At 53.1% G+C, this 13,754-nt stretch overlaps 2 protein-coding genes across 2 annotated transcripts in view; both read right to left on the reverse strand.

The window, feature by feature from the left end:
* Positions 1-57: 57 nt before the first annotated feature.
* Positions 58-9,526, reverse strand: HAS1 (hyaluronan synthase 1). The gene is made up of 5 exons (XM_007463397.1): positions 9,493-9,526; positions 5,574-6,278; positions 3,971-4,196; positions 3,231-3,363; positions 58-1,073 (listed from the first exon to the last, which is right to left on the reverse strand). Exons 1-5 carry the CDS (start codon positions 9,499-9,501, stop codon positions 398-400), a joined length of 1,749 nt encoding a protein of 582 aa, XP_007463459.1. The 5' UTR covers positions 9,502-9,526; the 3' UTR covers positions 58-397.
* A 2,514-nt stretch (positions 9,527-12,040) lies between these two features.
* The window catches only part of LOC103073884 (zinc finger protein 420-like), a 19,812-nt gene continuing 18,098 nt past the window's right edge, over positions 12,041-13,754 (reverse strand). The window contains exon 5 of the mRNA XM_007463461.1: positions 12,041-12,201. Within this exon, the coding sequence (XP_007463523.1) occupies positions 12,041-12,201 (161 nt within the window). The remainder of the gene's footprint in view (positions 12,202-13,754) is intronic.

The raw sequence follows: 13,754 nt of genomic DNA on the forward strand, positions 1-13,754 counted from the left end.
AAAAAAAAAAAAAAAAAAAAAAGAAAAAGAAGAGGAATGGAGGAGGTAGGCTCGGAAGAAAATAAATAAAATCATTATAACCTAATCACAGTACAAATGGAGGTTAAATAAGAACAGGGAGAAATAGGGGGCCCCAGGACAGCATGTGGGGGCCCCTTTCCCCCCCCGCCCCTAAAAACCCACACCCTGTTCAATAAATACCCCTCCCAAGAGACCCAGAATTCCCAGCCCCCTAAAGAGTCCGGGCTGAAGAGTCTTGGGTCGAGCCCCTCACTTCACAGAGGAGGGCAACTGAGGCCCAGAGGGTCACCCGGCAAGTTCGTGGTTCCGGGGACCCTGGTAGGTCTCCTCTGGCCGCCCCCGGACCCCCCTGAGCGGGCGCCCCGCGCACCTGGACTCACACCTGGACGCGGTAGCCCCCCGCTCGCCTCCGGCACAGCCTCCGCACCCGCACCCAGTAGAAGGTCAGCATGATGGCCCAGTAGCCCACGTAGGCGCCGGCCCCCGCGGCCAGGTGGCGGGCCTCGGCCGCGCGGGCGGGGCCGCTCCAGTCGGCCCGGGCCTCGCGGACCACGCTGCGGACCAGCCCCCCGAGCAGCAGCAGCGCCCAGAGGGCCAGCGGCAGCACCGGGACGTAGTTGGCGGCCAGCTGGCGGCGGCCTGACGTGCCCCAGCCGCTCTGGTTCATGGTCGCCAGCGCCAGGAACTTGGCGGGCAGGAGGCCGCCCATGTAGAGGGGCGCGTAGAGCGAGAGCAGGAGCATCCGCAGGCAGCCCCGCAGCCAGGCCGCGAAGGCCGCCTTGGCCAGCGCCACGCCCTGCACGCACAGCAGCACCCAGAGCAGCGCCCACGGGCGGCCCGCGTAGAAGAGCCGGAGCACCGTAGCCGCCACGAAGAAAGGGAAGAGGCCCGAGACCACCGCCTCGTAGGTCATCCACGCGTGGTGCCGGTGCCACCAGAGCGCGTTGTACAGCCACTCGCGGAAGTACGACTTGGACCAGCGCGTCTGCTGGCTCAGCCAGCGCAGGAAGGATGCGGGCGTCTCCGAGTAGCAGCGGGACCGCGAGGTGTACCTGGACGGGTGGGAGGAGGCAGGGCCGTCAGCGCGGCTCTCCTTGGGGCCCCCGGACAGAGAGTGGGAGCCAGAAATGGCCATGGGGCAAGTTTTCTCGACCTCTGTGGGCCTCGGGGTTCTTGATGCCCACCTGCGTCCTTGGACTCTTCAATCAATAGAAATTGATAAAAGGCCAGAGGAGAAATTCAGTAAGGCTTTATTGGGACTCCTGCTGCAAGTAACAGGTTCCCTTGCTCGCTGGGGGAAGGGGGAGGGGACACGGGGACGAGCTGGTCCCTTACATGGGGTGAGGGTCGGGGCGGATCTGTGGGTGGGCTGGAGGGGGTAGCTTAGGTGGTCTGCCCAGAGCCTCGGTGGTGCCGTGGGCAGGGATCATGCGCATGCGCAGGACCCTGCTTTTGCTCCCCACACCTCAGAAGTGGCGGTTGAGTTTGGGCCTTTTTGTATCTCGTTGTTCATAATTTGCCCCAACTGCATATGTGTGCAGTTATTTTTAGTCTCTTATAGTTTCTTTGTATTTTGTTGCTGGAGGAGATGTTTGTTTAGGCGCAAGCACTGCAGTAAAGGGCCCCAGGTCCCAGGTCCCAGCCTGTCTCATTCTCCTATGTAAAATGGAGTCAGTAATGGTTCCTACCTAACAGATGAGGATTAAACGCTAAGTGCTTAGGACCAGTACATAGTACTTGCTCAATAGATGATAACGACTACTACTATTTTTATTACGACTAATCTAACTACTGACATTACTATTATCACTGCGGTATTACTAATGCTATCACTAATCTATTACGAATACTATTCTTGGCAGGCACCATGGTGAGGAACAAGCCAGGCATGGTTCCTACCTAGGGTAACCCATGCGTTAGAGCTTCTCAATGGAACCGTTAAGCTCCCTTCCAGTGGCTCTGGCAGACATTACTAATCAATCCCTCCCCGGTTTCCAGCCCAGCCCACGCAAAGCTAGAATCGCTTGTACGGAGCATCACCTGAGGTGGCCTCCAGCAGTCAGTTTGTTAGGAGGGGTCAAACTAGTCTATCCTCGCGGGCACTGTTTGACAGTGTCCAGTCTCCTTCCCCTGTGTCACTTGGCATCCTCAGTGGCCTCCCTGCAGTCTGTACTCAAAACAGCTGGAGGGATCCTGTTAGAACAACATGCCACCCCTCTGCTCAAGCCCCCTCCTCGTGGCTCCCTCATCTTAGTTCACAGTTCTTACTGTGGCGCACAAGCCTTTCATGCGTGGACGCCTCCAACCCCACCCCCGTGAACTCTCTGTCCTCTCCTGACGCTCTCTCCCTTGCTGCACTATTTCCCGCCCATCCTTATCTTACCCTAATTTAACATTTCACTCCCTACGTGGAAACTTCCTGGCTTTATGTGTCACCTTCACGTGATCGTTATCTAATACACTATGTGTTCTTCTTACATATTTTATTTATTGTCTGTCTCCCCAGTCAATGTAAGCATGAATTTGCATCTCTTTTGTTTGCTGCTGCATCCCCAGAGCTGAAAACATTGGCAGCACTTAAAGAATATCTGTCCAGCGAATGAATGCCTGGGTTCCCTTGGTATACCCCGAGTTGTCTCTGGTGCTGTCACTGAGTCTAACTTCATAAAAATCCCTTTCCCCTGAACTTCACTGGTCTAGCCCATACACCCCCTGAGCCTCCTTGAATCACATCTCTTCTTCCTGAAGCACTTACTAGAGTTGAGGCGCTCCCCTCCTCTCCCACTTGAATCTTCCCACTCACTCTGTCACTAGTGAGATCCCACTCCACTGATCGCTTTCTCTCCCCACAGATTGGGGTAATCTGTGCTCTCTGTGGTAGAGCCATCTTGCCCCATCTGAGGTTGTACCTTCTAGGTGGAATTCCCACCCTCACCTTGCCCTACTTAGAAGAGTCCACTGGGTCACATGGTTCAATGCAAATGCCCCTATGGTATCTTCCACTCTCCCCTAATGTCTCACTGGGTGTTGCTCCCTGATTCAACACAAATGCCACTTCTGCTCCATTTGGCTTCTTTTCCTCTCCCCTAAAAGCTCACTTGAAATTTACTTTAGGTCTGGAGAGTTTCCAGCACACGCACACGCACACACATGTGCTGGATACTCATTGGCCTCTGCACACACTCAAACACCCTGTCCCCTCAGCTTACTTGGTGGCGTAGCCCATGCTGAGCATGCGGTTGGTGAGGTGACGGTCATCCCCAAAGGTGCAGTGGGTGCCCAGGAACTTCTGGTTGTACCAGGCCTCAAGGAACTGCTGCAGGAGGTTGTTCCTGTATAGGCCTAGGTGGGGAAGGGGAGTACAGGAGCATCAGCCTCTGCTGTTGCCAACACCATCCCCAGCCCTAGCTCCAAACCAACTCATCTCCAATCCCAACCCCATCCTTAACCATCTTAATCCCATTCTCAACCTGTCTCCAGTGACAACTCCAGCCCCAGTCCTGTTCTCAACCTCAAATCCTTCCTCACCCCCACACCCATCCCAAACTTGCCCCAGTCCTGTTGCTGACCCACACCCACTTTGACTGCAAACCCATCCCCAATCTCACATCCATTCTCAGCCCCATCCCCTACCCATCCTCATCCAAAAACACATCTCCAACCCTAAACCTAGCACCAACACTGTCCTTGACTCCAAACCCATCTCTTCCCCTTCCCCAAACCCTCCCCCTGCCCCAGTCCCCATCCCCAACCACACCCTTTCTCCAACCCATTCCCAACACCAAAAACCATCCCCACCTCCAACTTCCAATCTTATCCCTATCCCCAGTTCCTGCCCCAGCCCCATCTTTGTCCCCAATCTCAATCACGTCTTCAATCCATTCTGGATCCCCTGCTCCCTTCCCTCTCTGCCCCATCCATGGCCCTCCCAAGCCCTACCCCTGCTCACCTAGGGGACCACTGATGCAGGACACGCAGTGAAAGTAGCTCTGACAAGCCCGCTCCACGTTGAAGGCCACCCAGTACCTCAGGCTGCTTAGGAAGCTGACCCAGGAGTCCAGAGGGTTAAGGATCCGCACGTCGCCCCCAACAGCCCCTACCCGGGGGTCCTCGTCTAGCACCTGCACCAGCTCCAGCAGTGCCACAGGGTCCAGCCTCGTGTCTGAGTCACAGACCTGTCGGGTGGAAGGGACCAGGGTCAGCCGAGATCCCTGCATGGGGTTGGTAATTGAGGGGAGGGCACCAAGGGAAGGGGAGCAGCTGGGACACTCTGCAGCCAATCTGAACACAACTTTGAATTTTTTAGTCACTTTCTTTCTTTCCTTTTTCTTTTTCTTTTTGCGGTACACGGGCCTCTCACTGTTGTGGCCTCTCCCGTTGCGGAGCACAGGCCCCGGACGCGCGGCACAAACCCGTGTCCCCTCCATTGTCAGGCAGATTCTTAACCACTGCGCCACCAGGGAAGCCCTTCTCTTCCTGGTCGTGATGAGGCAAGCTGCCATGAGTTCTATGATGGCAAAGAAACAAATTCTGCCAACAAACACATGAGCTTGGAAGAGGTCCCTGAGCACTAGATAAAACCCAGCTGCAGCTGACATCATGACTGCAGCCTGATGATACCATGAACAGAGGATCCAGTTAAGCTTTGCCCAGACCCCTAACCCATGGAAACTCTGAGATAATAAATGTGTTTTGTTTCAAGCTGCCAAATGTGTGGAAATTTGTTATGCAGCAATTAAAAAAAATAATGCAGTGCATTAATGAATGAATCACTACATTGAATGGATGAATGAACAACAAAATGAACAAATAAATCTCTATATTGAATAGACAGGTAAGTGGATGGGTAAATGAACAAGAGAATCTCAGCACTGAAAGAATGAAGAAGGGAAGAAACAGAATGAACCAATCTCTACATTTAATGAATAAGTGAATGAATAAATAAGTGAATGAATGAGCTCCATATTGGATGGACAGATGGATGCATGAATGAATGAGTGAAAGAAAAAATTTCTGTATTAGATAAAGAAAAGATGGAATCTCTCCATTGAATGAATGAATAAATAAAGGAATGAGTGATCTCTATGTTGGCTGATTCGATGAATGAATGAGTGAAGGAAAAAAAGGACTACAATGAAAGAAGGAAGGGCAAGAGGGAGGGAGACATTCTATATTGAATGGATGAATGAATATGTTGAATGGATGGATAAATGGACGGATGAGTGAATGAGTGAGTTAAGGAAAGTCTCTGCATCAAATGGATGAATGAATGAAGACACGAGAGAAAGAAGGAAGAAATCTCTTCGTTGAATGGATAAATGAATGAATAAAATGAATGAGTGATCTCCCAATTGGATAGGGGATAAATGGACATATGAATGATTGAGCGAAGGAAAGAATCTCTCCACTGAATGGGTGAATGAATAAAGGAAGGAAAGGAATAAAGGAATGAATAAAGGTTCATTCTAATCTCTAGATTGAATGAAGGATCCGAGGGAAGTGGGATTCGGGGTGTTAGGGCCACGGATGCGGTGCGGGTGCCTTCCACTCACCTGCACGTAGTCGACCGAGTCGCCCAGCGCCTTGAAGGCGGTGTACATGACCTCGCGCTTGCCGCCCCAGCGCTGCGCCACGCACACGCACCTGCGCGTCCTCACCAGCGCCTCCACCGCCAGCCGCCCGGGATCCTCGGCCTCCACCTCCCGGTAGGCGCCCTCGCCCGCCGCGCCCGCCGCCGCAGGTTCCCACGGCTGGTGGTAGTTGCTGTCCCACACGTAGGTGGCGGGGTCCTCGTCGGCGAAGACCTCGCGGAACATGTCGACCATGTAGAGGTCCTCGGCGCGGTTGCCGTCCACCACCATGAGGATGTGCAGCCGCGCACGCGGGTACACGAGGGCGCGCGCGGACACCAGGCACTGGCGAAGGTACGCGGGGTCCTCCTGGTATGCGGAGATGGTCAGCGCCACGCTGCGCGCCGTGGCCGCGTCCGGAGGGCCCCGCGCCGCCGCCCGCCGCGCCGCCGTCGCCACCCGCCGGTGCTCCAGGTACGCGAAGAGGCTCTGCGCCACCAGGTGCACCGAGAGGAAGGCCCCGTAGAGGCCGAAGGCCAGGAGGCCGTAGCGATCCGAGGCCAGCGGCACGCCGGCGGCGTAAGCCCAGGTCATGAGGCCCAGGATGAGCAGCGCGAAGGCGATGGTCAGCACCCTCCGGGCCAGGCCGGAGCAGTGGCGGGCTGCGGGGCTGGGCTTGGGCACGTCCTGCCAGGGAGCGGAGAGAGGGGATAGGAAGGGGAAGAGGGTCCTGAAATGCCTCCCAGGGGAAGGAACCCCCTCCCCGGGTTTTGTTTCCAGGCCAGTGATAACATACCCTTTTCTTAAAGAAAATCCCCTGGGTACCGCAAAGTTTTTTTCATTAACGAAAATAAATGTGGCAAGCAGTTATCAAGGCTGAATGCCTCCTGCTTCTATTGATTCTAATACATTTTTTTTTTCACATTTTTAACAGCTTTTAAATCCAGGAGGATTACACTCAGTGGAGTGTCACAGTTTAATTAACAAAGGTTTCCCGCCTCCTTCTTAGTGGCACAGAAGATAATGATTCATCTCATAAAGGTTTCTTAGTGTTAAGATAATACTAGTCATACTAATATACATCTAAAAGAAGAGAATGCAATGTGATATGCGTCAGGCAGTGCTCTAAACCTTTTATAGGAACTAACTTATTTGAATCCTCGCAACAGCCCTATAAGGTAGGTACTATTATTACCATCCCCATTTTACAGATGAGGCAACTGAGTCACACAGAGGTGCAGCAACCTGCCCAAGGTCTGCCTGGAAAGCAGAGAAGCCAAGTTTTTTGTTTGTTGCATTTAAAAAAAGTTGTTATTGAAGAATAGTTGACTTACAGTGTTGTGTTAATTTCTGCTGTACGGCAGTGATTCAGTTAAACGTATATATTCGTTTTCATATGCTTTTCCATTATAATTTATCACAGGATATTGAATATAATTCCCTGTGCTATACAGGAGGACCTTGTTGTTTATCCATTCTACATAGAATAGTTTGCATCTGCTAATCCCAAACTCCCAATCCTTCCCTCCTCCCCCTTGGCAACCACAAGTCTGTCAGAGAAGCCAAGATTTGAACCCTAAGAATCCAGTCACTAAACCACAACCTTATATACTGGCTTTACTCCTCAGGAGCGCCCCGGGGCACAGATAGTGTTTCCTGCTGCCACCATACAGATGGCAAAACTGAGGATTGATTAGCCAGGAGGAGTGGCTGGCAGGGCCAGGTGTCCAATACATGTGGCTGGTACAGCTCAGAATCAAAGGGGAGGAGGTGCCTCTGTTTTCTCATCTGTAAAATGGGGGTTTAGCCCCTTCCATGTGCCAAGCACTGCTCCATGGGAGGTAGGTACTGTTACCCCCTTCTGTTACAAGTAAGGAAACTGAGGCACCAGGAGGCGCATTCTCTCGTCCAAGGTCACTAGGCTCCACCGTCCTCTATGCTAAGCCGCCTCCTCTGTCACCAGTTCCCATCTCTTGGGCTTATGATGAGTTAAATGAATCACTAAGCTGTAGAGCTGCACTGTCCAGTAAGGGACCCACCAGCCACATGTGGCTACAGGACACTTGAAATGTAACCAGTACCACTGAGGAACTGAATTTTTAATTTTATTCAATTTAAGTGTTTAAATTTAGATAATGATCCTTAATTCAGTTATTGGAAAGCTTTTATGCCTGCTTGGAACAAGTAGGGTCTGTGAAGCTTCTTTTTCAACTAAATTTTACAAAATCTAAAAATACAGATCAAGTATCTCCAGTGAAAATATAGCATCTGCATGAGATGTGCCACACATCTGGATTATGAAGCCTGAATGTGGGAAAAAAAAGAAAGTAAAGTATCCCATTCATATTTTTGCGTTGATTACATACTGAAATGATAATATTTTTGATATATAGTGAGGGTCGGTATACTATGGTCTCCTTTTTCACTACGGCCCCGCAAGCTAAGATTAGTTTTTATGTTTTTAGAAGGTTGAAAAAAGTGAAAAGAAGAAAAATACTTTGTGGCACATGAAGATTTTATGAATATACACACTATTATGTGTAAAATAAACAACAAGGACCTACTGTATAGCACAGGGAAGTATACTCAATATTTTGTAATAACCTATGTGGGAAAAGAATCTGTAAAAAAATATACATATATATAACTGAATCACATTGCTGTACACCTGAAACTAAGAGGACATTGTCAATCAACTACACTTCAATGAAAATAAAGAAACAAAGAGAATTATATGAAATTCAAATGTCAGCGTCCTTACATCGTATTATTGGCACACCACGCTCATCTGATTACATATCGTACACAGCTTGATTTCTCACTATGCCAAAGTGGAGTAGTTACAATACTCAATGGTATGGCCCTCAAAACCCCAAGTATTGACTGTCTGGCCTGGTACTGAAAAAATGTGCCGACTCCTGATAGCTTAGGTTAAAGAAAATGTTATTATTAAAATTAATTGCACGTGTTTCTTTTTCTCTTTTTAGTGTGGTTACTAGAAAATTTTAAATTATGTATGTGGCTTATATTATGTTTCTCTAGGGCAGAGCTAAGGTACAGCTTTTAGCCTGGTTCTAGTAACTGGTCAGTATTAGCAAGTATTATTTCTTCTGGAATCCTCCTTCTCTGTCTCTGCCTGAGTTTCTGGGGGTGGCCCAATTCATGCTGGGGATCAGCGAGATGGCTGGGTATCTGGAGGGTTCTAAACCCAACAACAGTCATGATAACACGTGTCGGCTATGGACACACAACTCCACACGTATACTCACACATGATGAGAGACACACAGAGCGTGCCCCCATAGGAAAACAGTCATGTTCTGAAAGATGACTCCAGACACCTGCCCTTAGAATTTAGTGATCCTGAAACTAACCGACATCAGCCCCCCTCCGCCACCACTGACAGCCACACAGGTGAACTCCAGGACACATGCCCTTCAGCAGGAAGGAAAAACACCAGGAAGAGATGCCCAGGCGGCAACCAACACACAGACACCCACCCGTGGGTCTGGAGCAATGGGGCAGATGCAAGTTTCAGAAAACAATAGTAACAGTTGAGACTGAACCATATGAAATTGCCATTTTCACCAGTCAAAAGAGACCGGAGATTGGCGATTTCATTTGGCTCAACTGAATATTTACTGAACACCTGAAAGTAAAATCCAGAGCACCGTGTCAAGCAAAGACAGCTCTCTTCTCCCTTTCCTGGGCACACAGACGCACACGGATTTACAGTCAGGTCAGCACCGTCAGGCCACATCTGACACGCGTACAGGCGGGATGGCACACACTCACGGGGTCGCTGTCCGGCACAGGAGCACACGCGAGCTCCCCAGCACTGGCGGTTCCCCGCACACACGTGGTCACACACGTGCTGGTGGTCCCCGCACTCACACACACACCTGTCTCATCGCTGTGGGTCCGGCGGGCCTCTCTCCTCTCCTGATGGCTGCTCCCCGAGTCTCTCTGCTGCCCGAGAGCTGGGGGGTGATTTGAAGAGAAGCGCGGGCGGGGGCGGGAGGAGGGGCTGACGTCAGGGCTGAGCTGGGCCAGGGGCCCTGAGGTCACGGCGGCGGAGAGTCAGGCAGCCCCACCCGCTTCCCGCTACCACCCGCGCCGCGCCAGGCCTCCCTTCCCAGCGCCCCCATCCTCGCCCTTCTGTCTCCCGCTGAGCCCCCCCATCGCACCCCCTCCTTTTCCCTCCTCTCCCCTCGATTTCTTCTCTCTCTCTGCTCTCGTCTCTCCCTCCACTTCTGGATTTCTCTCCATCACTTTCTTTCTCCCCACCTCCCTCGTACTCTCACGACCTCTCTTTCCTTCTCTCTCCCGCGTGGCTCTCTCTTTCCCCCTGTCCCAGACCTCCTCGCCTCCCCACTTCTCCACCTCAGTCCCCCCACACACTGCCCCTCCCGTCGGATGCTCAGAATCCGTCTGGGATTGGGTTCCCCGGGGACTGGTGGTGGCCACTGGCAGATGCAATCAAATGCACACACGTGAGTGCTTGCGGAGGTGACTGTGTGTGCGCTGGCCTGGGAGGCCTTCTGTCTGGAACTGGATCTGTGAGTGAACGTCTGAACGTTCAGTGCCTAATTGATTCGGGTCCACGTGCGTTTGCTTGTGTGTGTGTGTTGTGTGTGTGTGTGTGCGCGCGCGCGCGCGGCACGAGTGCGTGCATAGGTGCCAGCGTCTGGGGAGGGGGCTGGGACACTGGGATTTGTCTCCTCAGAGCCTCCAGGGTAAACTCAGAGTTGTTGGTCAGCTGCCCCCAGGGAGCCTGGGAAACTGAGTCAGAGCAAAAGTGGAAATGGCCTCCCTCGGAGACCAAAGAGACAGGGGTGCTGGGGTGTCTGAGTCCCCAGCTCCTCAGGACTAGAAGACTCGGTGATAAATGTCATTGTTTCCATGCCCTTCTTTTCATGATTTAAAGAAAAAAAAAAAATCTCTGGATCTAGTTCTTTCTCTCTGCTCCTCTTAGTATGAACTCATAACGTCTGTCTCTCTCCCTGTGTCTGTGACTCTGATTATGTATTTTTGTACCTGCCCATCTCCTCTCTCTTTGTCTCTGTCTTTCTCTGAGTCTATCATTTTGTCTCTGTCCCCCTGGCTTCGTTTCTCCGTCCATCTCCCTGTCTGGTTCTTTCTCTCTGTGTTCCAGTCTCTCTCCTTGGCTTCCATTTCTACCTGCTTCCTTCTGGGTTTGTGTCTGTCTCTAAATTTCTGACTCTCCATCTCCCTACTTTGTTGTTCTGTGTCTCTCTTTCTTTCTCTCTCCGACTTTTTCATCCTTTTTCTCTCTTTTCTCTCTTCCTTCCTCTGTGTTTCTCTGCCTGTGTCTCTCTTTGTATACTTCTATCTCCTTCTTTCTGTTTCTATCTGTATTCTTAGCTTTTTATTTTTCCCTGTCTCCCAGTTTCTGTTTCTCTGTTTCTCCCAGATCTCTCAGTGGCTGCCCGATTCTCCTTTCTCTGCATCTGTCTGTCTGTCTCTCTCTTTCTCAATCTCTCTCCTCGCTCGGTCTCTCTGCATCTCGGTGTATCTCTGACGCTCTATCTCTGTGTGTGTTTCTCTCTCTCTGACTCTCTCTCTCTCCCTCTCATACTGTTCCTCTCTGTTTTTCTGTCTCTAAGTCCTCATGTCTCCCTGCTGCTTCATCTCTTCCAGTCTGTTCTGGAGCTTTCCCCTGCAAGATGCCCAGTCCTCACTCCCGGGGTTTCCCAGGACAGGCAGGGTGTGCTGCGCCCACACCAGGTTGGGTCTCTGCCTGAACCTGGCTGTCAGGGAGAAGAAAGCTAGTTCAGGGCCCCAGTCAGGGGCACCCCGCCCACCTCGCCAGGGCAGGGCCGGCCATTTCTGAGTCTCTGACGCCGTTGCTGGGAGCCTAGGCCACCGCCTGGTGTCTGGCTATGTCAGGATGATGGGTCCTCCAGTGGGAGCCCAGCCCAGAGTAGGAGGGGAGGGTGATTCCTCTACCCCAGGATGGGGGGGTGGCAGCCCCAGCTCCACTCAGAAGCCGGGCAGTTGGCTGCCCAGCCCCCTACCCCACCCTGCCCGGGTGGAGCAGCTGTATAAAACCAAATGTTTCCAAAACCGGAGTGTGGATGAGGGAGGAGGAACCAGGACTTTAAACCCCAATAGTTTCTTCCACCAGGATCCAGGAGTCCAAGCCCCCAGCCTTTCCTCCCTCAGACCCAGGATCCAGGCCCCCAGCCCCTCCCCCCTCAGACCCAGGGGTCCAGACCCCCGGCCCCTCCTCCCTCAGACCCAGGATCCAGGCCCCCAGCCCCTCCCCCTTCAGACCCAGGAGTCCAGGCCCCCAAGCCCTCCTCCCTCAGACCCTGGGGTCCAGGTCCCCAGGCCCTCCTTCCTCGGACCCAGGGGTCTCACAGCACCTGCCCCCTGGAGATCTGGGATGTCTCCTTCCCACCCCCCTTCAGACTTGGGCCCTGTCCCTCAGGACTCACGCTGGCAGGGCATCCTTGGGGAGCGGCTCTGCTGGTAGCCGGGACCACAGCGGCTGCATGTCAGGCCAGTGACCCCTAACTTGCAGGAGCACTGCCCACTGGTCTGGTTGCAGGTACCACCTGTCGCCCCGATAGGATGGCACTGGCAGGCTACATGAGGAGAGGAGCTGGGGATGTGTGGTGCAGGCTGCCAGCCTCTTCCCCAAGGACTGAGGAGACTGGAATTCCTGGGCCACTCCTCCTCAGACCCAGGATCCAGGCCCCCAGCCCCTCCTCCCTCAGACCCAGGATCCAGACCCCCCCAGCCCCTCCCCCCTCAGACCAGGAGTTCAAAAACCTAACCTCTCCCCCCTCAGACCCAGAAGTCCAGTCTCCCAGAATTTCTTGCAGGGAGAGATGACCAAGGCTGGGAGCAGCCACGACAAGAGCTGAAAGACAAGGACAGACCAAGTGGGCACTCCCACAGGAGGCAGGGACTGGTAGCGGCGGGACCACCTCCTGCTCCCCTCACTAACAGCCATCTCTCCCAGAAGCCTCCACTCCAATGGTGGCTGATCTCAGGTCCCTACCCTGGGTCCACAGTGGCCGTCCCAAGACTTCCATCAACATCGCAAAACCTCAGGCTGTGGTTTACAGAACACAGGACCAAAGAGCGAAAGTGGGGAGATAATAAGGCCTAAATGGAGAAAAGGCAAGGGAAGGAACATTTGTTCCCTATAGGGACATCTCCTGTGCCCCTCGGGGGCCAAGCTCTCAGCTGGGCGATGCTGGGCACATAGAAATGACTCAGACCCGGGCCCTGCCCTTGAGGAGATGCCAGTCTGGTGGAGGAGACAGCTGTGTAAACAGAGGATCACAGACCAGTTTAAGGACAAGGACGCATGAACCCAGCAGGAGAGTCAGGGAGGGCTACCTGGAGAAGGTGATATCCTGGAGGAGGTGAGCCCTGAATGTTGAGAAGTTAGCCAGGGTAAGGACGGCGGGGGTGGGGCTGGGGGTTGAAAGGTGGAACATGAAGGGCATCCAAGACAAGGAATGTCCTAGACAGTCCGGGAAGTACCTGGGAGTTGATGTTGTGGAGGCTGAAAGGGTGACGCACAGGGGTGGGTGCGTAGCAGGGTCCACCCCACGCAGGGTTTTGAATGCCAGATTCAGTGGCTGGGACTTTGTCCTGGGTGCTGGGGAGCCATGGGAGGTCTGGGAGCAGGGGAGAGACAGGGTCAGCTCTGGGTGCCTGTGACGGACACAGAGTGGAGAGACTAGGAGCTTTTGGCCCGGGTGTGTGGGTGTCGGGTTCATACCAGGGTCTTCTTTGGGAGAAAGAGAGCAGAGTGTGAGCTTGGATGCAGGCAGCAGCGGTGGGCCCGGCGGAGTGCTCGGGGACCCGCAGAGTGAGGGAGAACAAAGGCCAGAGAGGAAACCCTGAGGATGGAGGAGCCAGGGAGGTGGACAGCAGATGTGGGGGGCGGACCCACTGAGCCTTTCGTCTGAGCTACGTCTGACTACCTTTGCCTCCTTTTGGAGCTAGGGAGGGTGAGGATTCTAGGGAAGCAACTGGAAGTCTGTGTTCTCTTAATGCCTGAGTCCAGGGGTATGATTTCTCTGCAAGGTGTCCTGACGGGGAGGGAAGCGCTTTGGGAGAATCTAGACACTGAGAGTCAGAGGAGAAAGGAAGAGGGGGAGGAGGTGGGGAGAAGGGAGGG

This window comes from Lipotes vexillifer, unplaced genomic scaffold (genome assembly GCF_000442215.2).
Source record: "Lipotes vexillifer unplaced genomic scaffold, Lipotes_vexillifer_v1.1 scaffold802, whole genome shotgun sequence".
Classification (NCBI taxonomy): domain Eukaryota; kingdom Metazoa; phylum Chordata; class Mammalia; order Artiodactyla; family Lipotidae; genus Lipotes; species Lipotes vexillifer.

What these genes read in the sequence shown, in the direction of transcription:
- HAS1 (XM_007463397.1), bottom strand. An exon ending in ACTCGGTCGACTACGTGCAG is followed by an intron (nt 4,197 to 5,573) that starts GTGAGTGGAAGG and finishes TCCACCCGACAG; the next exon opens with GTCTGTGACTCAGACACGAG. An exon ending in AGCATGGGCTACGCCACCAA is followed by an intron (nt 1,074 to 3,230) that starts GTAAGCTGAGGG and finishes CCACCCGTCCAG; the next exon opens with GTACACCTCGCGGTCCCGCT.